The sequence below is a fragment of the Rhinopithecus roxellana genome, chromosome 15 (genome assembly GCF_007565055.1).
Source record: "Rhinopithecus roxellana isolate Shanxi Qingling chromosome 15, ASM756505v1, whole genome shotgun sequence".
Taxonomy (NCBI): domain Eukaryota; kingdom Metazoa; phylum Chordata; class Mammalia; order Primates; family Cercopithecidae; genus Rhinopithecus; species Rhinopithecus roxellana.
The window spans coordinates 14,106,905-14,132,975 of record NC_044563.1 but is presented as its reverse complement, the minus strand read 5'-3'; the positions used below and the strand labels follow the sequence as shown (position 1 = coordinate 14,132,975).

At 47.5% G+C, this 26,071-nt stretch overlaps 2 protein-coding genes and 1 pseudogene across 7 annotated transcripts in view; 2 read left to right on the top strand and 1 right to left on the bottom strand.

Annotated features, from left to right (window-relative positions):
* Positions 1 to 6,205: 6,205 nt before the first annotated feature.
* On the bottom strand, positions 6,206 to 23,670 carry PSMD13 (proteasome 26S subunit, non-ATPase 13). Its single transcript, XM_010376469.2, has 13 exons — positions 23,076 to 23,670; positions 21,115 to 21,193; positions 15,979 to 16,013; positions 15,838 to 15,893; positions 15,580 to 15,623; positions 15,299 to 15,385; positions 12,764 to 12,935; positions 11,029 to 11,108; positions 10,345 to 10,470; positions 8,302 to 8,364; positions 7,541 to 7,621; positions 7,250 to 7,366; positions 6,206 to 6,684 (listed from the first exon to the last, which is right to left on the bottom strand). The coding sequence occupies exons 1-13, from the start codon at positions 23,168 to 23,170 to the stop codon at positions 6,589 to 6,591; spliced, it is 1,131 nt and encodes a 376-aa protein (XP_010374771.1). The 5' UTR covers positions 23,171 to 23,670; the 3' UTR covers positions 6,206 to 6,588.
* Positions 16,280 to 17,140, top strand: LOC104672647 (annotated as a pseudogene).
* SIRT3 (sirtuin 3) overlaps positions 23,289 to 26,071 on the top strand; it is a 23,397-nt gene continuing 20,614 nt past the window's right edge. Inside the window, exon 1 of one of the 6 annotated variants that reach the window (XM_030917871.1) lies at positions 23,289 to 23,601. Coding sequence is in view for 2 of the 6 variants with exons in the window: in XM_010376471.2 (XP_010374773.1) it covers positions 23,867 to 24,147 (281 nt within the window). In the remaining 4 variants the exon portion in view is untranslated. Of the gene's footprint in view, positions 23,656 to 23,759; positions 24,148 to 26,071 lie in introns of those variants that run through there. The other 5 variants (XM_030917870.1, XM_010376471.2, XM_010376470.2 and 2 more) reach the window with 5 other exon arrangements.

Sequence of the window (26,071 nt, the reverse complement as noted above, 5' to 3'; positions counted from 1 at the left end):
GTAAAATCTCTAAAATTCCAAAAATCACAATCACAGGAATCACAGAAATTTTTAAAAAGCAGTGCCACCTAGAAAATGAATTTGAATGTATTCTCCAAGGAAAGCCATGTCCTAAAAGAAAAAAAAAAGCAAAAAAAAAAAAAAAAAAAAAAAAAGCAGCTATTCATTGTGATGCAAGACTTCAGACTATAGTTAATGGGGTCATGGAAGCTTGCCAGCTCTTACAGAATAGCTCTGCATAGTTGCCCATAATCTACTCCTGCAATATGGCTTATGTAGAAAATTCAACATATGGCCTTTTCAAATTGAATTTTCTGTATAGTTTTTTTTTTAGCTTTTTTCATCATCATAAATTGTCAGCATTTTTTTTTACAGTTCACGGTGCTGATTTTATCCTTGCATCATTTCAATACTGAAAATGTAAATTGTTTTAGTGACTCATACAGTGTTCTAATTTGTTTTAGGCATTTTTTGTAAAACTGACTCCACAAAAGTGCATTACCACAATGTTGACTGTGTGTGTACATAAAAATGGGAAATTTCGGCTGGGCGTGGTGGCTCAAGCCTGTAATCCCAGCACTCTGAGAGGCTGAGGCAGGTGGATAACTTGAGCTCAGGAATTCAAGACCAACCTGGGCAACACAGTGAGACCTCATGTCTACTAAAAATAAAAAAACTCAGCTCTTTTGGCCGGGCGCGGTGGCTCAAGCCTGTAATCCCAGCACTTTGGGAGGCCGAGACGGGCGGATCACGAGGTCAGGAGATCGAGACCATCCTGGCTAACATGGTGAAACCCCGTCTCTACTAAAAATACAAAAAACTAGCCGGGCGACGTGGCGGGCGCCTGTAGTCCCAGCTACTTGGGAGGCTGAGGCAGGAGAATGGCGTGAACCCGGGAGGCGGAGCTTGCAGTGAGCTGAGATCCGGCCACTGCACTCCAGCCTGGGCGGCAGAGCGAGACTCCGTCTCAAAAAAAAAAAAAAAAAAAAAAAAAAAAAAAAAAAAACTTAGGGCCAGGCGCAGTGGCTCAAGCCTGTAATCCCAGCACTTTGGGAGGCCGAGACGGGCGGATCACGAGGTCAGGAGATCGAGACCATCCTGGCCAACACGGTGAAACCCCATCTCTACTAAAAATACAAAATATTAGCCGGGCGTGGTGGCGGCCGCCTGTAGTCCCAGCTACTCGGGAGGCTGAGGCAGGAGAATGGGGTAAACCCGGGAGGCGGAGCTTGCAGTGAGCTGAGATCCGGCCACTGCACTCCAGCCTGGGCCACAGAGTGAGAATCCGTCTCAAAAAAAAAAAAAAAAGGGAAATTTCCTCAATAAATGAAGAGATGTCCTTTTTGTACATCTGCATTTGTGAAAAATTTCTCTAGACCTCGTTTTTTTTGGCAACTGCATATGTGGTGGTGATCTGTTGCGATTCTTAATTGAGCCCGTCAGAAGACGTAGGTTGTTCATCCTGGCTTTTCGGAAGACTGCAGTTATGAAGCTGGGCGCACGCAATTCCCACCTAAGTGATAGGTGTTCACGCAGTTCACGCATTTCCTCTGTCAACATTTTTTTTTTTTTCATCTGCGCATAACTGTAGTTGGTATGACTGTTTACACTTGCAGAAACATGGATGTGTTTGGACATTATTGTCTATTTTATCGTGTAAAGTGGCCTATGATGTGTTCTGTCATGATTTTACGTTTCTCAAATAAATTCCCTTTAAAAATGTAAATAAATGGCTGGGCATGGTGGCTCATGCCTGTAATCCCAGCACTTTGGGAGGCTGAGGCTGGCAGATCACCTGAATTCGGGAGTTTGAGACCAGCCTAACCAACATGGAGAAACCCCGTCTCTACTAAAAATACAAAAGTAGCCGGGTGTGGTGGTGCATGCCTGTAATCCCAGCTACTCAGAGGGCTGAGGCAGGAGAATTGTTTGAACCCAGGAGGCAGAAGTTGCAGTGAGCCGAGATGGTGCCGTTGTACTCCAGCCTGGGCAACAAGAGCGAAACTCCGTCTCAAAAAAAAGAAAAGAAAAGAAAAGAAAAGTACATAAATATCCTTTAAAGAATTTTAAAATTTTTTCCAGAATTATATTTTCAGAATTTTGATTTTTTGGGATTTCAGCATTCAGGATTGTGTCTCTCTGGGCTGTGATCAGCTCATGTCTGGGATGAGGTAGGAGCCTTGGTGGGGTGCAGGGAGATCAGATGAGGGGTAGGAGCAGGACCAGCAAGGCAGGCGGTGGTCAGAGCACTCAGGCCTTGGTGGTGAGTGAAGCCTGTTGGAGGATACTGAGCAGCGGCAGCAACAAGACCGGATTGTTCTAGAAGACTGTCTGGGCTGCTGTGTGGAGGACATGTTTGAGACCGGACTTAGGGAGGGTGGGGAGTCAGTGGGCTCAATGTGCACGTGAATGCCTGAGGGAAATGGAGGCTCACACTAAGATATTTGGCCTGAGCAGCTGAGGGGGGCTGCAGAAGGTTGAAGGGGGCACCACAGGGCCTTGGGAACTTGACCATGAGGTGGGTATAAAGGCTAGTGGTCAACAGATCCCAGCGATTGTGACTGACAAGCAACAGCTGGGCTGTCAGGCCATCTGGACCAGGGCCAAATGAGGTCTGGAGAGGGTGGGTGGAAAGACCGAGAGTGGTCTGGGGCCATGAGGTCAGGCTGAGGCCTGGACGAGGTGAAAAAAACCAGGAGCTCAGAGACCAGCAACCAAAGAGAAAAAGTCTGGAGAAGATACCAGAGAACTGTTCTTTGCATGTGGTGGAAGGGAGGCCTCGGGGGCGCAGGGCACAGGATGCCTGGGGCAGTGTGCACAGACTCTCCCGGGGGTGGGGTTGGGAGTTTGCACTGAGGGAAGGTGTGGGTGAAACTGTCTCCCAGAGAGCAGGAAAACAATTTTATTAGTAAGTGTTTGCTGCGGGAAGGAATGAACCACTCATTATCTGCAGAAGAGGCTGGGAGACTGGGCCAGAGCCCAACTAACCCAGCACATCTGTCCCTGGGCGCCTTGACCTACCTGTGCGCCCCAAGGGAAGGAACCTGGGGTCGGACAGAACCCCCTGCCCACAGCCAGCACTCAGAAACTGCTGAACTCCTTCCCACCAGGTAGCCCGGCATTCTCAGAGGAACAGAGGCTGCCTCCTCAGACATCATGAGGTGACCTGAGTGCAGCTGAGCTCCCAACTCTGGGTCACTCTGTGGTAACGCATCACGCAAGAATGTTCAGCAGCTCACCCAGGAATCCCAAAATTTGAGAATCTGAAAATAGCTCTACATAGTACTGCATGGCTGGCACCTCAGATATTTAGGGCTTCAAAAGTATGTCACTTTTCCCCCTAGCATTCTCTTCTTTTTTTTTTTAGACGGAGTCTCGCTCTGTCGCCCAGGCTGGAGTGCAGTGGTGCAACCTCCGCCTCTCAGGTTCAAGTGATTCTCTGGCCTCAGCCTCCCAAGCAGCTGGAACTGCAGGCGTGAGCCACTGTGCCCAGCTAATTTTTTGTATTTTTATTAGAGATGGGGTTTCACCGTGTTAGCCAGGATGGTCTCAATCTCCTGACCTCGTGATCCGCCCGCCTCGGCTTCCCAAAGTGCTGGGATTACAGGTGTGAGCCACCGTGCCCGGCTCCCGCTTGCATTCTCAAATCTGACTTCCTGGCCCTGCTCCTTTGTGGAGGTCATTTTTCACATTTTTTTTTTTTAATTAAAAAAAAAATTTTTTTTTTGAGACAGAGTCTCCCTTTGTAGCCCAGGCTGGAGTGCAGTGGCGTGATCTTGGTTCACTGCAAGCTCCACCTTCTGGGTTCACACCATTCTCCTGCCTCAGCCTCCCGAGTAGCTGGGACTACAGGCACCTGCCACCACGCCCAGCTAAACTTTTGTACTTTTAGTAGAGACGGGGTTTCACTGTGTTAGCCAGGATGGTCTCGATCTCCTGACCTCGTGATCCACCTGCTTTGGCCTCCCAAACATTTTTCACATTTTTCACAAAGAAATGAAAGCCCTTTCCAGAGGGGTCACAGCTCCCCACACTGCGACTGCTTTACTTGATGTCACATCAGGGAGTGCCAGGCTGGGGCTGCTGGTCTGAGGCTGGTTCTCCCCAGTTCCAAGCAGGCGTCCTTTCTACCAAGCCCTGTGACAGGAGGGGACAGCTGCAGCTCCCCCTTCAGCTATAAAAAGCCCCAACACCTAAGCAAGCCGAGGATATGCCGAGAGGACACGCCAGGGAAACCCAGCTGGGACTCAGGAAGGACCTTGACCCCAGAACCATTCTGAGGCTGCCTGCTGCCCTCAGGCTGCTCCAAGCCCCGCTGAGGCGTTGGACAGTTCCGAAGGCCCACATCTCTCCAAGCCGGCCAAAACACCCACCTCTGACCTCAAGTGACCTCCAAGGTAGCAGCAAGCTGTCTTGAGAACTCAGCCCATTCCCTGGGTTTTGGGGTGACACAGAACTCCAGGATGGAAAAAGGGAGACGTGACCATAGCCCTGGGGCTCAGCCATGACTGACAGTGTCTGAACGCCAGGAAAGGGGTCTTTGCAGCCATCACCTGCAGACCAGGCTTCCAAATGGGCAGCAGAGTCAACAGTGGGGAGGGGGCTCCCAGTTCTGAGGCTCTGCTCACTGGCCAGAGATGGGTGCTAGGCTGAGCCCAGAGGTTTGGTGGATCCATTAACTTCATCCCCTTACACAGGAAGAGGAGGGCTGCTTTGAGGGTCAGATGAGAGCACAGGTGAAAACTAAAACCTAAGTCAACCATTTCCACTCTTGGAGTACAAATGTCTGTTTTCAGCAGAAATAAATCAAGGTCAAGAAAGTCATTTGCCCAAGGTCGTACAGCTAAGACCTGAACCTAGACTAAGGTTCTCATTCTAGCCCAGATTTGCTCTTAAACCTCTGGGGCTAAAGTCAAAAGTTAAGAACTGGTCTCCAACCTGGCATCTGATTCAGCTTCCGGAAATGGTGGGAGGACTGGGCCCAGGCTGATTTGGAGAAAACTGAGGGTGAAATGTGGCTGGTGCCTCCGAACCTGGCCACTGGAGAACAGAGGGCTCCAGATGGGGTCTCTTTGCACACGCAGAGCACGGGGAATCTGACCTCTTCCCAGCCCTCTGAACGGGACTGCCATTGAGAGAAAGGGCCGTGTACTTGTTTGCCTGCGACTTAAAATGTTGGTTGTTTCTGCTGTTCTGTACACACTCTGACATGCACAGCCACAGGTAACCAGGAGCGTGCACATCATGTCTGAGACTGGTCTGCCCAGCGTGAACTGTGGCCTTGCTACAAGGCACACGCAGCCAGGCAGTTTCTTGGCCAGACCGATTGGACTGCAACAGGCAGCCCACTCCAAGGCTCCTGGTTTCTGAGGTCGTCCTCCCGGATGAGGGCCAGAGGCTGCCAGACGTGTTGATGACAGTGGTTACTCACTGCTCACAACTACACACAAGTTTGAAGGCAGATGGCGATCACATGGCTAGGGGAGGGGGGCGAGGGGCAGTCTGTCTCCCAAATCCCAAACTGTGGGACCTGAGGGACAGAGGGCAGGCAGGCAACCTCCCTTATTGGCCCAGGCCTGACTCCCCTACCAGCTTAGTGGGCTCGTGGGTACTTTCCTCCATCAGGAGCAGGCCGTGGGGCTCTCACTCATATTCATCAGCTTCCTGGTTCCTGGAGGCTGGGTCTCACCTGCCTGGAGAGCTACAAGAGCTCCATGCTGTCACTGCAGGCACAGGACTGAAAGATCGCATTAAACCGTCTTTCCACCTAATGTTCACTTTGTGATTCTTTGTGCATGTGCACCTCCACTCCCAGATGAGGCACCTCAAGGTGGTTTCCTTTACACGCCCAGTCCCAGAGATGGCTCATGTCAGCACTGGGGCACACTGGGTCACAGACGCTGGTGGCTATTTGATTGATGAGTGGTGACAAGGATGCGGATGGATGCCTGGGTTAGGGCAGGTACCTGAGAGGGCTGGAGAAGGGAGTGGATACCCCTGGGTCTCTCTTGACTAACAATAAAGACAGGCTTCCTCGGTAGCCCTTGGTGCTGGCTTCTGCACAGTCTACAGTCTACTGTAGGTGCAGGGAGGAGAAGGTCCGAGGCTACCCCCACCACGTCTTCCCAAGGTTCCAACTCATGCTTTTTAACCTCCAGGCACAGGCTTGGCCTGGAAGCTAAGCCCGAGAAAACAGAGCCACGAGAAGAACAAAGCAGAGGTGTTTATTGTAGGAACATTCTCAAACCACAATGGAAAAGATGTCCGTACAAGTGGATGGGGATGGAGATCAACCTCGGAGTACACGGACTTTAGGGGAATTCCTGCCTCATGCGTTCTCTCTCTCCCTTATCACCTAAGACCCAGAGACCCCCACCCACTGCAGGAGAGACCCACGAAGAAGCCTTCTCCCTGTGGCCTGGCCCCCATCAGGGACAGTCCTGTTTTTAGAGCAAGAACAGTCTGTACTTCAGACAGGATCCCAACCCCCACCCAAATTCAATGTCGACCGTCTGAGCAGCCAGCTTCGTCGGCTGCAAACGCCTCTCTCAGGTGGTCAAAGGAGACACGACAGGGAACCAGGGGGCCCTAGGTGAGGATGTCATGGGCCTGGTGCTCCACCAGCATCTCCATGCTCTTCACATCTGTGCACCAGAACTCCAGGCGGTCCTTCATTCCCTTGATCTGAAATCAGATCCGGACACAAGGGGCATTAAGACACACAGGAGTCACAGGCCAAGTGGCCGCCACAGCACCTGATGGGGCGGCTCTGCATCTCCAGCTGACTCTCTAGGGCAGCTCTAATAAAGAGGACGTCTGAGCTGGGGGAGTGTGACAGGACTTCCCGGGTTAATTCTTATCACAAGGACATTAGAAAAAACTTGCATGAAAGAAAGCAGACAAGAATAGAGGAAATCCACAGGATTACGTTTCCAGCAAATGTAAGATGGACGTGAGCTCAAATCACAGAACCAGGAAGGTATTTGATCAGAGTACCGCTCTTAAGATTAAGAAGCACCATCAGCATAACTAGCACTATTGTAATAATAAGCTTTTAAATGCAGGGTTCAAATCCCAGGCTTGCATTAAATTAACCTCTTAGAAAAACCCAACAGCAGTAATTCATTCTCCAAAACCTCTTGTCTAATGCTGCTTTCTTCCCATATGGCTCCCATCCAAATGAAACTAAGACAGTATAGATACAACCCCCCAAAACCCAGAGGTGAATAATGGTTTTCAAACACAACACCTGCTGCAAATCCAACACTCGGGGCTGCACCCAGGTCATGTGGACGCGTCTGTCCACCTCGTCTATACTGCCTTTCACCAGCCCCACCGAAAGGGCCTTCATCACCAGGAGCTCCACCTGTGCAGAGACGGAGGCTTGTGTAAGACAGGATAAGCCTGACACACCCCCAGGGACCCAGATGGCTTCTCCCGTCGTTTTTTACTGTCTAGGGAGCACAGCGCTCACACAAGAGCCTTGACTCCTCCACGTGGCAGCTTTGCTGCTCTAACACCCTGAGCCTAGGGACCATACCTCATTCACTGTGATTTTAGCACTTTTGGCAATTTCTTCAAAAGTAAGTTGTCTGTGATTGGCAGGTCGTGTGAAAGTCATCTGGAAAAAATTTTATTAACTATTTAAAACTATTTTTCCTAATAAAAATAGAGAACTGATAAGAATGTTTTGTCAATATTGGTTCTTAAAATAGAGATCTTATTAGTACCCCATATACTAAAAAGTTCCCTAATATTAGACTTATATCTTGTTAAGAACAAGCTTTCAATGCTTAGATAAGAAGGACAACAGCAAAATGCCTTACAGGAATTTTTGACAGTAGCCATTATTCAATCCCTGAACAAGTACTTGAGGCCACAATTTGGCCTCAAACCACAGGGTTGACCATGGCAAACCAGAAATGTAAGGGCCACTTCCTCAAGAAGCTTAAGTTCTAGTGGGGAAAGACAGATGTGTGTGTCAACAGGAAGCGACATGCAACGAGGAGGCAACTGCATCATGGTGAGAGGAGCAGTTACTTCATCTCAGTTCAGATGGTCAGGGAAGGCCTCAGCGGGGTGGCAGTGGGGTGGGAGGGTGTTGTCTGAGCTAAGACCCCAATAGAAACGTAAAAAAGCAAGTGGTGGCAAAGGAAAAGGAAGGTGGTGAAGAGACTGACGCCCAGCTGAAGCAGCACCACTCAAAGCGCAAACCGCTCAGGACAGGCTTGGCGAGTGCAGCGCCCCCACCTGACCAAAATCGGAAACCACAGACAAAGTGGCTCCCGGGTGTCTGCTTACCTCCATGAGGCACAACAACTGAATTTTCCTCAGAAGCTGGGCTTCGTTAGCTGCTAAATCAGGCTGTAAAGTACAGAAAGACAGAACAATGTCTTCCATGTTTGTGCTTATCAGTTACCTAACTGGGGCTCTGGAATTCGCTAACAGTAGACCGAACAAAAAGCAGCTGAGCAGATCCAAACATCTCACACTGCAGACTGCTGAAGCTCATCCACATCTTCTTCATTCTTCTTAGGAAATCTAACTGGGACACTTTGTCAAGGCAAGGAATTTACAAGGTAAGATCTGTATTAATGCTACAAACACCATTAGGCAAGGCCACAGGGTACCGGCATTTCGAGAAGACTCTCCTGGTCAAGGTGCTGTCGGGAAGGACACACCCAACAGCCCAGGAGGCTTCCCTCAGGGGCTGCTGCCTGCTCAGTGCCAGGGGAGTCCCTCTGAGGAAAAGCTTCCTTAATTTCTAGAGACTTGTTCCAAATCAAAAGAGCAAGTTATATATTTATAATGAAAAATATCATTGTCATGAGAAGCAGAATACACCCTTCTGCAAGACGTGCAGCATCTCTTCCTATAGATCAAAACGTTACTTAAACCAAGGAGACTTGTTTTTTAAATTCAAATAGCAACTCATATCCTGACACAGGCAGCCCCGCTAGGGACGCCTCAAGCACTGGACAGGCCAAGCTCTGTAGAAAGGGCACTCCCTGTCCAGACAGGCTTTGCTGCCTGAACAGATGCTGCCAACATACATCTACGAATTTTTTTCCTTGAAATTGCTGTAACTAGCCATCTTCCTTTCTGAGTGGCAAATTTTTTTGAGACATCAGTAAATAACCAGACCACAGTTAGGTCTGGCTGCATCTGTGCTTTCTGCCTCTTCACAGTGCCCTCATCTATATCCACCCTGCTCCACTATGCAGGAATTTTACACGTTTATGTTAAACTGAGAAAACTGAAAGTTTCAGAAAAATACAAAAATAACAACCATAATTCCTACCACAGTTAACGTTTTATTAATATTTACTTCTAATAATCTCATTAAAAAAGAACATACCTTACCATTAAAGCTCAAGTCCTTCTTAAGCACCTTTCCCCAACTCCCACTTTCCAGAGGCACCTTCACCCAGTGCCCCCCTCCCCTCGCACTGAGGTGAACTGGCTGTTCTCCCTGCACAGACCTCTCCTCCTGTGCCCACCGCTCTCCCCATTCCTGCACCCACCACTCTCCCCATCCCTGCACCCACTGCTCTCCCCCTGCACCCACCTCTCTTCCCCTCCCTGCACCCACCCCTTTTCCCCTCTCTGCACCCACTGCTCTCCCCTCCCAGCACCCACCTCTCCCCCCCTGCACCCACCTCTCTTCCCCTCCCTGCACCCACTGCTCCCCCCCACTGCTCTCCCCCTTCCTGCACCCACTGCTCTCCTCCACCCAGTACCTACCTCTCCCCCTCCCTGCACCCAGCGCTCTCCCCCTCCCTGCACCCACTGCTCTCCCCCCTCCCTGCACCCATCACTCTCCTCATGTACCCACTGCTCTCCCCATCCCTGTATCCACTGCTCTCCCCCTCCCTATACCCACCGCTCTCCCGGTCTCTGCACCAGGCACTTGTTCCTCCTTCATTCCACGCTCTCTCCCACCCACTCATGTTAGCCTCACACATTCCTCCTTCAGTTCAGCAAAGATACTAACATTTTCCTTTTCCTCCGCTGAGTGCACTCTTCCCACACCTCTTCACTCATTCCTAAGGTCACACAGACCTTAGGTCACTATGACTTCTAGGCCTTCTGTGAGACCCTCTCCATCCAGCACAGATGCAGGGCCCACATTCGATTCTGTTTTCTCAGAACACCCTCACTCTTTGTCTGCAGCACTAAAACTGCAGCTAACCGACCACTTAACTCTCTGGGTCTTAGCCTATCTCAGTCTCCTCTGTGCCCAGTTCCTTCCTGTGTGCCTAGGGAAGACGCTGAATGAACATCGGTTGTATGAGTGAGTAGATACACAGGGGAAGAACGGCTGGGGCATCGTCGGAGCCATACCTGCTGGCCCCAGGCAGTCTTCAGAGTCTGGAACCTCTCTACGTTGCCACTGTTGAAGGCATAGAGGGTGTCAATCAGCCACTGCCGGTCAGTGTTCCGCAGGGACTCCAGCACGGGGTGCATGAGCTGTGGGGATGGAGACGGTCAGCACGGAGTGCATGAGCTGTGGGGATGGAGACGGTCAGCACGGGGTGCATGAGCTGTGGGGATGGAGACGGTCAGCACGGGGTGCATGAGCTGTGGGGATGTGGACGGTCAGCACGGGGTGCATGAGCTGTGGGGATGGGGACGGTCAGCACGGGGTGCATGAGCTGTGGGGATGGAGACGGTCAGCACGGGGTGCATGAGCTGTGGGGATGGAGACGGTCAGCACGGGGTGCATGAGCTGTGGGGATGTGGACGGTCAGCACGGGGTGCATGAGCTGTGGGGATGTGGACGGTCAGCACGGGGTGCATGAGCTGTGGGGATGTGGACGGTCAGCACGGGGTGCATGAGCTGTGGGGATGTGGACGGTCAGCACGGGGTGCATGAGCTGTGGGGATGTGGACGGTCAGCACGGGTGCATGAGCTGTGGGGATGTGGACGGTCAGCACAGGGTGCATGAGCTGTGGGGATGGAGACAGTCAGCGGGCAACACTTCAGTCTCCCTTTCGTTAAGGAAGCTGAGCCCAGGGTCAACTTACGAGTTCTCCAAAGTTAAACACTCCCTCGCCGAGAAGCCCTGCTAGCCCCAGCGTGAAGGCTCTCTCCTGCTGCTCAGACACTACGGTAGCAACACAGGCCCATTTACAATCCAGTCACAATAATCAGTCCTGTTTAGCTTTAAAAATCTCATATAACAAAAAAGTAAAAAAACATTGTTTGTAATGGTTGTATTACAAAGCCTTGACATTAGTCACATCTTCTGAAGTACTGGTTTGACTTAGATTACACCAAGAACCATACATACATGGGTTTTTTGGGACGAGCATTCATTTTTTTCCTAAATATATGTGAATCTATTCATATTTTCAGCTGTGCCACCTCCAAGAAGTGCCTTAAATCTCTTATCTGCTATGGCAGAATACTACCTCTTATTTAAGTTACCTAACCTAGCTTCTTTTCAGACTAGAATTAACTTACTTTCTGTTCCTAGACAGCAAGTCTATTATTCTCCTGACCACCTTAGTTCCTTTTCTGATATATTTTTCTTGACATACAGTAATAAAAACTGCATCAACACTGTTAGGAGTTGCTGGTCTCCTTAGCTTCAACAGTGTTTTTTTTTTTTTTTTTCCGAGACGGAGTCTCGCTCTGTCACCCAGGCTGGAGTGCAGTGGCCGGATCTCAGCTCACTACAAGCTCCGCCTCCCGGGTTTATGCCATTCTCCTGCCTCAGCCTCCCGAGTAGCTGGGACTACAGGCGCCCGCCACCTCGCCCAGCTAGTTTTTTTTGTATTTTTTAGTAGAGACGGGGTTTCACCGAGTTAGTCAGGATGGTCTCGATCTCCTGACCTCGTGATCCGCCCACCTCAGCCTCCCAAAGTGCTGGCATTACAGGCTTGAGCCACCGCGCCCGGCCTTCGACAGTGTTTTGTGAGAAACATCTAAAATATGCTGAAAATTTCTTTTCTGAACATATATTCCTTACACTTTCCCCAAAACTCACTGGTCATTTTCTTTTCACTCTCAAACCCTTGAAAGATTTAATTTGTCCCCATGGGTCTGGAATTGCAGTTTTCAGAACAAGGGTCTCAGCTACAGGGATTCCAAGGGTCTCAGCTACAGGGATTCCAAGCATCCTTTATTCTGCAGCAGAAGGGTAGGCGGGGTGGGTTCAGCAGGTATTTACATCATGGTGCTTCCTACAAAAACCTGTGATTTAGGTAACAATAAGGAACTGGAGAAGGAACAGTAAAAGAGCTAGGAGGAAAGCCTCATTTTCATGTAAATTAAATGCTGGAGACAAATACAATGTAGAAACTAAAGTTTATACAAATCTTCCCATTTTTTCTTCAAAACAGGATGAATCCATCTGAGTAATTTTTTTTTTTTTTTGGTGAGATGGGGTCTCACTCGGTCACCCAGGCTGGGGTGCAGTGGTGCAATCTTGGCTCACTGCAACCTCCACCTCCCGAATTCAAGAGATTCTCTGTCTCAGCCTCCCAAGTAACCGGGATTACAGGCACCCACCATCACACCTGGCTAGCATTTTCAGTAGAGACAGGGTTTCACCACATTGGCCAGGCTGGTCTTGAACTCTTGACGTCAGGTGATCCGCCCTGCTTCAGCCTCCCAAAAGTGCTGGGATTACAGGTGCGAGCCACCACGCCCAGCCCTGCTTAGTAATTTCTGAGAACTGTCACCTCAAGCGCCTCACAGATGCTAAGTTTGGAGAATACGCTCCTGTGTGACATGGACTTTAATGGCCTAGGTTACCTGGTAGATCCTTGATGTCAACACAGCCCAAAAACCGCAGAGCATCTTTGTAGTAGGACGCGTGGTTTCCGACTGTTTGATAGTATTTACTGGAGAGATCATAGAAACGACTGTGAACCGACGTCACACCAGGAAGGTTGTTGAGCATTTCTTCAACATCTTCAATTGTTTCCTACACACGGGAAGCAAAATCATCTCTCTTTTTAAGTTAAAAGTTTATTTATTTCATTTTTTTAGGGTCAGGGTCTCACTCTGTTGCCTAGGGTGGTCTTGAACTCCTGGCCTCAAGCGATCCTCCCACCTCAGCCTCTGCAGTAGCTGAGATTACAGGTTCACTGTGCTTGGCGAAGATTTTTAAAGTAATATGTTGTGAGATGAAAAGCACAAACCACAAAGGCAAAGACTGATGAATGTGACTACGTTAACATGGAAAACTTAATCTAAAACAAGAAAAAAGCACAAAGACAAGCTATAGAGACTGGGAAGCAATATTTACAACATGTATAACCCACCAGCAATTATGACCAAGGAAATATAAAAACGCTTACAAATCAGTCAGGAGACAGCAACACAGTATAAAAATGGGCAAAAGACATTAACAGGCAATTGACAGATCTGGAGACACTAACAGAGTGGCTGATAAACCACTAGTAATTGTGAAATTTCACTTCTATTAGATCAGCCAGAGGTACAGCCTGAAACTATCAGGTGTTGAGGATATGGAGCTTCCAGAGTGCTCGCACAGTGCTGAGGGAGCATATATCTGGGAAAGGCAGAGATGCATACAGCTTGTATCTGTAGTCTCTAGGCATATATCCTGGTGAGATTCTGCCCACATACACAAGGGACCACACACAGAAATACTTATAGCAGTATTGTTTGTGATAGTGAAAAAAACAACCTAAATCTCTTTTTTTTTTTTCTGAGATGGAGTCTTGCTCTGTTGCCCAAGCTGGAGGGCAGTGGTGCAATCTTGGCTCACTGCAACCTCTGCCTCCCAGGTTCAAGCAGTTTGCTGCCTCAGCCTCCCAAGAGGCTGGGATTACAGGCACCCACCACCACGCCTGGTTAATTTTTAGTGGACAGGTGTTTTTAGTGGACAGGGTGTTACCATCTTGGCTGGGCTGGTCTTGAACTCCTGACCTCGCGATCCACCTGCCTCAGACTCCCAGAGTGCTGGGATTACAGGTGTGAGCACCACATCCGGCCCTAACTCTCTTCAATAGGAGACAGGATACGTATGTTGTGAAACACTTATACAGTGAAATACTGTACAGGAGTAAACGCACACTGGTTACACATATCCACAGGACTCTGGAACCCAGTACTAAGCCAATGTTAAAACACTTGAGTTACACACCCCTATTTAATGAAGCACGAGGAAATGCATGGGCATGAGAGGGAGCCTGGCTGGGGGAGAAGAGTGGTCTGAAGGGTACTGGGGCCCTGACTGTGGCTTCGTTCCTTCCTGAGCTGGCTGGGGCACATGGACGTCTATTACAGCATTGTGGACTGTGACTTACAGCTTCCAGTGTGTCTTAAAATATTTCAAAATAAAATGCACTAAGTATGCACATGGGTGAGGACTGAGAAACAATAAACAATAAAAAGTATCTTTTCAGGGCAATGAGGACAGGAACACTTTTAACCTAACCCCAGTATTTTCTTTAACATTATGGTTAGCAAACAAACACAAACACACACAGGCACTGGTTAAACAAGGTGGACCCACCACATGTCGGTTTCACTGCCATTCACATCCATACCTGTCTCCCAAACTGCACGAAAACATAATTGAACATAAGAAAGACATGAAAATACACAGGATACTTCAGCAACATTTAGGAGGCAGAAGGAAGATGGAGGAATAGCACATGACGTGCCAGTGGTGTGTAGGTTAACCTTGGTCAGGGAGAACCAATGTGCTTTGGGCTGACTGAGGCCGTTGGAGTCATTGTTAGACGGATGTGCTGTGGTCACACAGGGGAGTGCTCTTTTGTTTAAGGGCAGCAGGCATTATATCAGCAACTTACTCTTAAGTGGTTTTGGAAAAAAGCTACAGACACACACAAAGGCAAAAGTAGTAAAAGGTTAGCAATGGGAGGCTGAAAACAGAGGGATCACTTGAGGTCAGGAGTTTGAGACCAGCCTGGTCAACATGGTGAAACCCTGTCTCTACTAAAAATACAAAAAAATTAGCCAGGCGTGGTGGCGGTGCCTGTAATCCCAGCTACTCAGGAGGCTGAGGCAGGAGAATCGCTTGAACCCGGGAGGCGGAGGTTGCAATGAGCTGAGATCGCGCCACTGCACTCCAGCCTGGGTAACAGAGCGAGACTCCATCTCAAAAAAAAAAAAAAAAAAGGTTTGCAGTGGGGATCTGGGTTGGGGTATAGGAGTTCTTTGTGTTATTTTTGCAACTTTTCTCTAATATAAAAATGTTTTAAAATAAATAGTAAAGAACAAAAATAGGTTATTTTTTTCCTACAGTTTTAAATAATTTTAATCCAAAGAGAAATCTGTATATGGTGAGCTCACCTTTGTAACCTGTAGGTCCCCGATGTTTAATTTTAGAGCTCCAATTGCTGTTTTACACAGGATCACTGCCTCATCACTACTTTTCACCTAAGACATCAAAAACAAAAACAAGAAACCTCAGAACGTGGGCAGCTGACTAACAAAGGAAGCCAGCTACTTGCACAGTAACGCAACCTTGATGACTAGAGACCGTGTGGTCTCTAAAGGTCTGGACGGTGAGCATGGACACAAACTGTAAGTCATCCATACCCTAAAAGGTATTGCTCACATCTCACATTTACCTTCTCACGAGTCTTTTCCAGGAAAGTAAGAGCCACATTAGGATCTGCAAACGAAAGAACAGTCAGAAGGACCATCAACAGACTGGTTTCTACCAACCAAGACATCTCTAGGTAGGATAATCTTTAGGTTTTGACCAGAAAGTATAATAAAAATATAATATTTGATACAGAAAGCACAAAAGTTCAGTTAACTTATATTTCAAGATAATTTTAACTACCATTTCGATCTGCTCCTTTATAAAACAAAGTAAGACTTACCAGTCATCTGTCTAACTACATGAAGAATGATTTCTACCAGGGACAAAGGATTCACCCTGAAATGAAAACCACCAGTCTTTGAGTACCAATGAATATTAAAGTACTCATTTGCAAAGTAAAAAAGGGATGAAAGGGTTTTACCTGTGTTCAAATTCACTGATAAAGTTTTCATAAAGCTGTGAAACCAAAACATGGAGAGAAATTATAGGATGTCAGGGGGGAGGGGGGAGGGATTGCATTGGGGAGTTATACATGATATAAATGATGAATTGATGGGTGCTGACGAGTTGATGGGTGCAGCACACCAACATGGCACAAATATACATATGTAACAAACCTGCACGTTATGCACATGTACCCTAGAACTTAAAGTATAATAAAAAAATCAAAAAAAAAAAAAAAAAAAAAAAAAGAAATTATAGGAGGTCTTTTATTCTGCAAAATGAAGACCCCAAATACTGATTTTGGTAAAGAAACTGCATCAATGCTATCAAGTTGGGAGTGTGCAAACCACTACGCCCATCACACAGTAAGCAATGCATGTTTGCAGGATGACAGGAGACCATATTGGGGCTTATTTACATTCACGTAAACGATCAACAGATTATTAAGGAACACTAGGTTTCTTCTAGCTTTGGGAATTAGAGTACTGACCTATAAGAACCTCCAGACAAATTCCTATATTCTTTCTTCCAGGTATTGTAAGTTAAACAGACATTAGATTGAAATGCTCCCCCAGTTTTCTCCCTGTGGTTCTGGGCTGTTGGTATTTGGACGCTTTTGAAGACGGCTTGTGCCGCTGTGTGGTCTCCAGCCGACCAGGACAGGTTTACTTGTATCTATCCTGTTTGTTGAAGTAATAAGACCATTGTGGAAGGAAGGTGAAACCCCTAAGTCAGTCTGTTGAAAATCCTACAGCTAGAGGTTCAAGACCTATGTTCAGCAGTTGGACTTAATGCATTTCTTGAGAAAAATAAAATGTACTCTAGAGAATGGAATCGTGATGTCCAACATAAAGGCAGAGTCTGGGCCCAACTCAGACGGGAAGATGGCAGCCTCTGTCTTGTACATTTCCCATCACATGAAGTCAGTAACGTTGTGCGCAGCATAAATAATACCGCAACTAAAAACAAGGACACACAAAAAAAACAGGAAAAACAGGAGGCAGTGACCAAAGTCTTCAAAAAGGAGAGGGAAGTAAAAAAGGGAAAGGAAAGAAAAAGATGTAACAAGCCGGGCATAGTGGCCCACACCTGTAATCCCAGCACTTTGGGAGGCCAAGGCAGGAGGATTATGAGGTCAAGAGATTGAAACCATCCTGGCCAAAATGGTGAAACCCCGTCTCTACTAAAAATACAAAAATTAGCTGGGTGTGGTGGCACGTGCCTTTGGGAGGCTGAGGCAGGAGAATCGCTTGAACCTGGGAGGCGGAGGTTGCTGTGAGCTGAGATCGCACCACTGCATTCCACCCTGGGCAATAAGAGCGAAACTCCATCTCAAAAAAAGAAAAAGAAAAAGAAAAAGATATAATGCAGTATCAGCACCAAGTATGTGGTACTACTTGGTATGTAGAAGCCTCCATTAAGAGACCTGAAGTACGTAGTAGCCTCCATTAAGAGACCTGAATGGAGGCTTCTAATTTGTATCAAAGGAAAACAGAAGCGTTTCGTTTGCATCATTTAACTGAACTGTGAACCCTTGTGCCTCCCATCTTTATCAGAACTGACAGTGAAATAACCTTCTATCAGAAGTTTGCATCTCACTTTTATGGAGTATAATAGAAGTTTTTTGACTTTCAATGCAGTCTTTTTGGAAGAAAATATTTTAAAACGGACAATGGCTTGTCCAATAAGTTACTTGAAATCTTATGTCTATCTTTTGCGTAAACATATTTCAGATAAATTTCAATTAGATTTGAAATACACGTTTTGTTCACCTATTAATGGAATAAACTTTGAAACAAAAAAGAAATGCTCGCTAATCAAACGGCATGGAGTTCCTTCAGATTTTAGAAGGTTAAAGCTAATTGTGCGCCATTTTGAAATTTCTTAGCCACTCAGCACACTTGAGCACTTCCTCAGACTCCACGCTAGGTGCTACAGCACAGAACATGTAAGACAAATGATGGGTCTTCAAGGAGCTCCTGGTCTACTGAAGACAGTCTTTAAACAAATAAATGACAATACAGTGAGTTTAAGTGCAAAAAGAAAGAAAGAGAAAGCACAGAAGTGCATCAGCCAAAGGGAGAAGCTTCAAAGACGGTTACTGCAGAAGTGGCAATACTGAGTTTCAGGGAATGAGCGCAGTTAGAGAGGTGGCCACGTGGTGTCGGAGAGGAAGAAGCTGAGAGAAGAACATTCAGACAGTAACAAACATGTGCAAAAGCACTGAAGAAAAAAATACATTATGTTTCAGGAGTAGTTCTGAGGGACATAGACTAGGAAGCACTGAAGATTGGTCTCTGTCCAGAGTGCAAGGCTGAACCAGAGGACCCACATGATCATTTCTATTTTAGAAACATGCCTGGGGCAGAGAGGACAGCAGGTGAAAGAGACAGAACAGTCAGAGGCTAGTAGTGGCCAAGACAGGAGCGTGAAGGATCAACAGTAATGAGGATGGATGAATACTCTGAGAGAGATTTAAGGGTAACTTGAACCAGACTCACTCAGATGTGGGCTGGTCACAGAGAAGGAGAGCTGACAATAACCCCTGAGCTTATGGCCTGGGTAACTGGGCCCAAAGAGTGCCTAGTGTGGGCACCGTAGGAGAGGGAACTTCCAAATGACCTTAACTTTGGATTAGGAGAGCCTGTAGTTCCTCTGGGATATGAAGGTAGAAGGATGAAAACACCCCTGTAGCAATTACATATTTGAATCAGGCACACAAGAAACAGCCAACTAAATAAAATGGCATTTTTGTCCCGATGCTGTGGCTCACATGGGTAATGCGGCACTTTGGGAGGCCGAGGCAGGTGGATCACTTGAGGACAGGAGTTCAAGACCAGCCTGGCCAACATGGTGAGACACCATCTCTACTAAAACTACACAAATTAGCCAGGTGTGGTAGCACATGCTTGTAATCCCAGCTACCTGGGAGGCTGAAGCATGAGAATGGCTGGAACTGGGGAGACGGAGGTTGCAGTGAGCTGAGTTCTACCACTGCACTCCAGCCTGGGTGACAGGGCGAGACTCCGTCCCTTTGCCCCCCAAAATAAATAAAATGGTGGCCAGGTGGTGGTTCACACCTGTAATCCCAGCACTTTGGGAGGCCGAGGCGGGTGGATCACCTGAGGTTAGGCGTTTGAGACTAGCCTGGCCAACATGGTGAAACCCTGTCTCTACTCAAAATACAAAAATCAGCCAGGCATGGTGTCGGATGTAATCCCAGCTACTCTGGAGGCTGAGGCAGGAGAATCGCTTGAACCAGGGAGGCGGAGGATGTACTGAGCTGAGACTGTGCCACTGCACTCCAGCCTGGGCAACAAGAACGAAACTCCGTCTCAAAAAATAATAATAAATAAATTTTAAAAATGGCATTTTTGCTACAAGAGACTATTTCAAAGATATTTTCCTTATTAGAGGGAAATGTTTGAACTTTCCTGACATCTATTAATCTAAAAAATTACCTTAAAAAAGAAGCCCACTAAGTCCAGAAAGTCAAAATTACTTCTGGTGACTACAAATTCACGAATACTAAAAATTCATAAATACTATCCATTTTACACTTATGCTGACTGGATCCCAACAATTTTTAAAGGTTTATTCTGTCCATGGGAAAAATAAACTAAGATCTGCCAACTTAAATAAACATCACCTTACCGTGAGGTTGCGGCAATATTTTGCCATGTGTAGAAAAGTGATTTAAAGACAAGAAGCCAAAGGATAGAGATAAACAATTACGAATCATCTATCCTGATGATTTAGAACCTCAGGCAACAAGTATTAAGACAGGTCTCAGGCCAGGCACGGTGGCTCCTGCCTACAATCCCAGCACTTTGGGAGGCCAAGGCAGGCAGATCACCTGAGGTCGGGAGTTTGAGACCAGCCTGGCCAACACTGTTGAAACCCCATCTCTACTAAGAAATACAAAAATTAGCTGGCTGTGGTGGTGGGCACCTGTAATCCCAGCTACTTGGGAGGCTGAGGCAGAAGAATCGCTTCAACTCGGGAGGTGGAAGTTGCAGTGAGCCAAGATCGCACCATACAGCCCGGGCAACAGGAGCGAAACTCCGTCTCAAAAAGAAAAAAAAAAAAAAAAAAAAAAAGGCAGGTCTCATTTATCATTTTCCCACATAATCCAGAAGACTGAATGTTCAGCAAAATCTCCAGGCTTACAGATGATTTTAAGTTCCTCTGAATAGTAAAATGTCAAATTGATGGCTATAAACTACAAGAAAATCTTACAAGCCCAGGTGGTGGGGTAGTAAGGTGGTAAGCTCTGTTGTGAGCATATAAAAGTAATGTATTCCAGAGAAATGACTCAAGCTGTAATTATAAGCTATCAGTTACAATGCTGGTATGAATCTCTGATTCATTCAGAATGAGAGTGAGATGTCAGGAAAAACTTCAAAGAGGAGGCTACCAGTGAGCAAATTTGTGGGGATGTGTCAGGGGATCTGGGGAAGGCTAGGAAAGAAATTGCATTTTTTTAAACTGTTGAAAAAATTCTAGAAGTCCTCTATTACAGAGGCAGCATGACACTATACAGAACTCTCCCTCAACCGAAGTACAAAAGGGGCTTTATCTTCCACACTACCCAGGACAGAAGTGTCTGGGCAAGCAGTCAGTGTGGCTTAAAGAAGGGGAGTGATGGAAGTTATCTAAGATTCCCACAGATAGTAATATTCCTCACACCTTACTCCACCCTCTAACTGGGTTTGAACTTTGTATCTAATAACAGTTTTCTAAAAATAGAGTACTAAAAAGAAGCCTATGACCTAAGACACTCAGGCATGTTTTAAGATAGTACTTTATGCCAGAATTTTAGAAAAAGCCAGAATGTCAGTGTTTGAATCCTCTTCTGCCACTTATTAGCAGTGACCTATAGTAAGTTACTTAAAGTCTTACGTTTGCTTCTACATCAAAAAAGTGAGATGAAAGTAGTATCTACTGAGCAGCGTTGTTAGGAAGGACGTGTGAAGTGTTCAGACCAGTACCTGACATAAAGGGACTTCTGAAGAACTGTAGCTTATTATTATTATTAGCATAAAGCCCATCTTATTTTAAAAAGTCCTTGAGCACATTCATATAATCTGACCTGGTATCGCAAATTATTTACCTTAATGAGACCATCTCCTTGGGCAAAGCACGGATCCTGCACAAAATCAAGCACCTGAAGTGTCAGTTGATGCCACAACCTGAAAAACATACAGCCCTTAAGACCTCTAACCTAATATCCAGTCACAGACACCTTCAGCCTTGATGATCCTATCAAGTCACAAATATAGGTTGAGTATCTCTAATCCAAAACTCCAAAATTCAAAATGCTCCAAAATCCAAAACTTTCTGAGCACCAACATAAGGCTCAAAGGAAACGACCACTGGAGCATCTCAGATTTCAGATTTTTGATTCATGGATACTGAACAGGTAAGCACATACCGAAAATATTTCAAAATCCGAAAAGATACTAAATCCAAAAAACTTTTGCCCCAATGCATTTCTTTCTTCTTCTTCTTTCCTTTTTTTTTTTTTTTTTTTTGAGACAGAGTCTCACTCTGTTGCCCAGGCTGTAGTGCAATGGCACCATCTTGGCTCACTGCAACCTCTGCCTCCCAGGTTCAAGTGATTCTCCTGCCTCAGCCTCCCGAGTAGCTGAGATTACAGGCATGAGCCACCGTGCCCCGCCGCCCCAATGCATTTCTGGTAAGAGATACTAAATCCATACTAACCAGTCTCTACTGTGTAGTAGAAAGAATGCTAAAGCAGACGCGATAAACCTGAGTTCTTTTCCTGGCTCTGCTATTGAATGGCTGCGTCACTTTGAGATCACTTAACTTCTCTCTAAGACTCAGTTTTCCCAGGTATGAAATGGAGAACATTATTCTAGATTACCTCAAAGGGTTACTGTGAGGTTTGACTGGAAACGAGAACTTTGGAATCATACATATCTACCTTGAGATTCTGGCTCTTCTACCTATTAGCTGAGTATCTCAGGGAAGGCAATTAAAATGAGCTTCAGTTTCCTCCTCTGTGAAAAGGATGAATAAAGGATTAAATAAGCTAATATATAAAACCTCCAGGGCAGTGACATAGCGCTTCATCCAAAACCCAAAGGCTAATATTTAATAACGCATATAAAATGCTTTGAAAATTACCAAGTGCTATCCAACACAAACCATTATTTGCCAAACATTAATTTGCTCTCAAAAACTGCTAATAGCAGAAGACTGCTGAATGCTAAACATCATCAAAACATGTATGGAACGTCTATGTGAAAGGTATTATATTAAATGCTAGGGTTAACAGGGAGGTTACTACAGGAGATGTATTTTCTATGGAATAGCTCCAGCCCAATGCCAGCAATTTATCCTATCATTTTAAAAGGAGATTAGTGCTTAGCAACAATTTAATGGCTCTGCAATTCATCCTGTTTCTAAACAAACCTAAACTTTAAGATCTTTCTAGGGGCACAAAGCCCAGCGAGAAATACAATGGAAGGTAAAGACAATGGGACGGGGGAAGTGGTTGCAACCCGTGCAACCAGTTGCAGAATGAATAGGGAAGAGAGCAGAGCTGCACTAGCCTCTGTTTTATCAACTCCAGACCATGAGAAAGATAACTGTGGATACAGTCACACCATGACAAGGCTAAGCACGAATCACCAAGATCTGTTTCTCAAAGTGGGTGGCAACCTGGTCCTGAAAGTGTGTTTGCTTGTTTCACTGGAATAAAGAGCTAAAAGCAAAGGCTTCCCCGAACCGTTTTAGTAAGACCCGAGGTAGAGAAGTTCAGAAGCCTCAGTCACAGTCCCTCGTTAGGGAAGCACTGAATCTCAGACCCAAACATCCTGGCTACAGCTCTTGGCCTCGTGGTCTGTCATCCTTCTTATTCCTCGACCCTGCCACTCGGGGTTCCTCAGCAAACCCTGCCGGCACAGCCAGTCGCTACACGTCCCCGTTTCCCCCCAACTTGGGTCTGGGCGCCCTCAGCCCATCAAGGGCCCGCTTCTCCGCCCGCTCGCCCCCTCCGTCTCCCTCTATCGCCGGGGCCCAGGGCCCGTCTGTCTGCTCGGAGCTCACTTTTTCGTGTAGAGTTCCTCCAGACGGTGCCACACAGCGGGCTGTCCGGGCCCGGAGCTCTGGCTCTGCTGTAGGAAGCCCGGTACGTCCTTCATGACAGCAGGAAGACCCCCGGCACAGAAGAACAACCGGGATGTCAGCCCCGCGGGGATGGCTGCCGGAAATGCTCACTCACTTCCGGCGCCGCGCGGCGCGGGGCAGGCTGGGAGCGCCGTAGCCGGCCGGGGGCGGGGCCCGCTGGTTGCCCGGTAACCGCGCATGTCTGCGCTCGGGACAAAAACTCTCCGGCGTTTGCAGCACCCTTCCCGCGCACCTGATTGTGCCATTGAGGCTTAAAGAGTATGGGTGCCTGTGGTCGAACCGGCCATGGACTAGCTTTGTGGTGTCAGCCTTTGTGACTCGGAATTGCTCCTCTCAAATGACCTTCCCAGTACTGTCTTGCGAGGACTAGGTGTAAATATAATGCCTGACCATAGTAAAAGCGCTCAGAAAGTATTAACTGTCACCGCCATCCGGGCTGAAAAAGGTATGAGCCAGGGTACAGAAATGCTGGCTCCAGGTTTGACCTCCTGGGCGAGAGGTGAGACACCAGACTAGGGAACTTCCTCTACTCGGCCTCTACGTCTACCAGGCCGCGCCGGAGGCGTGGACGCGGAGGCGGGGCCGGGACGCGGAGGCGGGGCCGGGACGCGGAGGCGGGGCCGGGACGCGGAGGCGGGGCCGGGACGCGGAGGCGGGGCCGGGACGCGGAGGCGGGGCGAGTCCGGAGGACTCCTCGGGCTGCGGGGAACATGGCGTTCTGGGGTTGGCGCGCCGCTGCAGCCGTCCGGGTGTGGGGCCGGGTAGCTGAACGGGCCGAGGCCGGGGGAGGCGTGGGGCCGTTCCAGGCCTGGGGCTGTCGGCTGGTGCTTGGCGGCAGGGACCATGTCAGTGCGGGGCCGAGAGGCAGCCGCGGGGTCCGCGGTGAGCCCTTGGACCCGGCGCGCCCCTTGCAGAGGCCTCCCAGACCCGCGGTGCCCAGGGCATTCCGGAGGCAGCCGAGGGCAGCAGCTCCCGGTTTCTTCTTTTCGAGGTATTTTGGGCAAGGACAAGCACTTCTTGCGTGTTCGTTGTCGACACCTCGCCCCCCTTTCTCAACTTGCCGTGTTTCCTTTGAGGCATGTCTGGGAGTTACTTCCATTTCAACACCCGGGGCCTCCGTCATTACGCTGATCTGTGGACGTCCCTTACGGGGTTTCGTCGTTTAGTTCACCATTCCCTCGTTGAAATACCTTCTAACCTTTAGTTATTTACATCATGCTGTGGTGAATAACCTTGTTTGCACCTCACTTTTTGCATAAATTCCTAGTACTGGGACTGCTAGGTCCAAAAGTATATGCATTTAACGCGTTAATTATCCCTCATAAATGTTGTGCGATTAATACTCCCACCAGCATGTGATCATACCCGTCTCCATAGTAATAGCGTCTAAGAGCTGAGCCGACATAGTAAAAAATCTTTTTTTTTTTTTTAGGAAAAAATCTTAAGGTCCATGGTTGTTAGGTATCAAATGCCCTATAATGGATGAATATTTAAGTAAATAATGGTACATTGACTTGATGCTGTCTGACACAACTGCTGAAAATACTGGTGAAAAGTGAGGCTCGAAGTGATAGCTCACCCTTGTAATACCAGCACTTTCGGAGGCTGAGACAGGGGGATCAGCTTGAGGCCAGGAGTTCAAGACCAGCCTGGGCAACATAATGAGACCTCCATCTCTACAAAAAATTTAAAAATTAGCCGCGCATGGTGGCGCCAGCCTGTTGTCCCAGTTACTCCTGAGACTAAGGCAAGAGGATCCCTTGAGTCCAGGAGTTCAAGGCTGCAGTGAGCTATGATTGAGTCACTGCACTCCAGCCTGGGTGACAGAGCAAGACTCTTATCTACCTGGGAAAAAAAAGAAAAAAAAAGTTTAATAGATCCTGAAATGTCGGCTGGGCATGGTGGCTCACGCCTGTAATCCCAGCACTTTGGGAGGATGAGGCAAGTGGATAACGAGGTCAGGAGTTCAAGACTAGCCTGGCCAACATGATGAAACCCCGTTTCTACTAAAATTACAAAAATTAGCTGGGGGTGGTGGCAGGCGCTTGTAATCCCAGCTACTCGGGAGGCGGAGGCAGGAGAATCACTTGAACCTGGAAGGCGGAGGTTGCAGTGAGCTGAGATTGCACCATTGCACTCCAGCCTAGGTGACAGAGCAAAACTCCGTCTCAAACAAAAGATCCTGAAGAGTCAGTCATTCATCCAAGAAGCCCTGACTAAGCTCTTGTTCTGTGCCAGACTCTGTTCTAGGTGCTATGGATGGAGCAGGGACCAGGACTGACAAACACATGGAGCGCGTTCTAGTATCAGTGTTGCTCTGCAAGACTGTTAAACAAATCCTTGCTACCACTGGCCCTAAAGCAGGAGGCACAGGGCTCTCTATAAGGAATCCATTGCATGGGCTTTCTGCAGTTTGGCTTTGGATTTTTGAGCTCTCTGAATTTGTTCTTTGTGTCCTTTGCACAGTGTCCCTCCCAGGTTGCCCCCATGCCTGCCCCTCAGGGTCCCCCACTCCCAGTGAATTTCACACCATGCAGCAAATACTTTAAGCCATACATCTGATGTTCTAGACATTTGGTAAAACGCCGTTTATGTGTTTTTCAGTGACTCACAAACATTTTACTTACGTAGGTGAGGAATGTACTCAGGCACCCTTCGTGATACCCTGCCCTCAGCAGGCATAATAACTTTCATTCCTTTGTGCTTCTCTTAACAGTTCATGTTTAGTAGCAGCACAGTAGCTATTTGAGGAGTGACTTTAAGGTAATAGATGTCTGAAATGGGGCGTTTAGTAGGTGGTGAGATGGTTTTAGAGCCAGGGTTTTCCCTCTTTGCTTCTTGACTACTTGACTAGTTTTCATTAGAAAACCCCTTTGGAGGTTTGCACTCAGTCAGAGAGTTGAGTGCCTACTGAG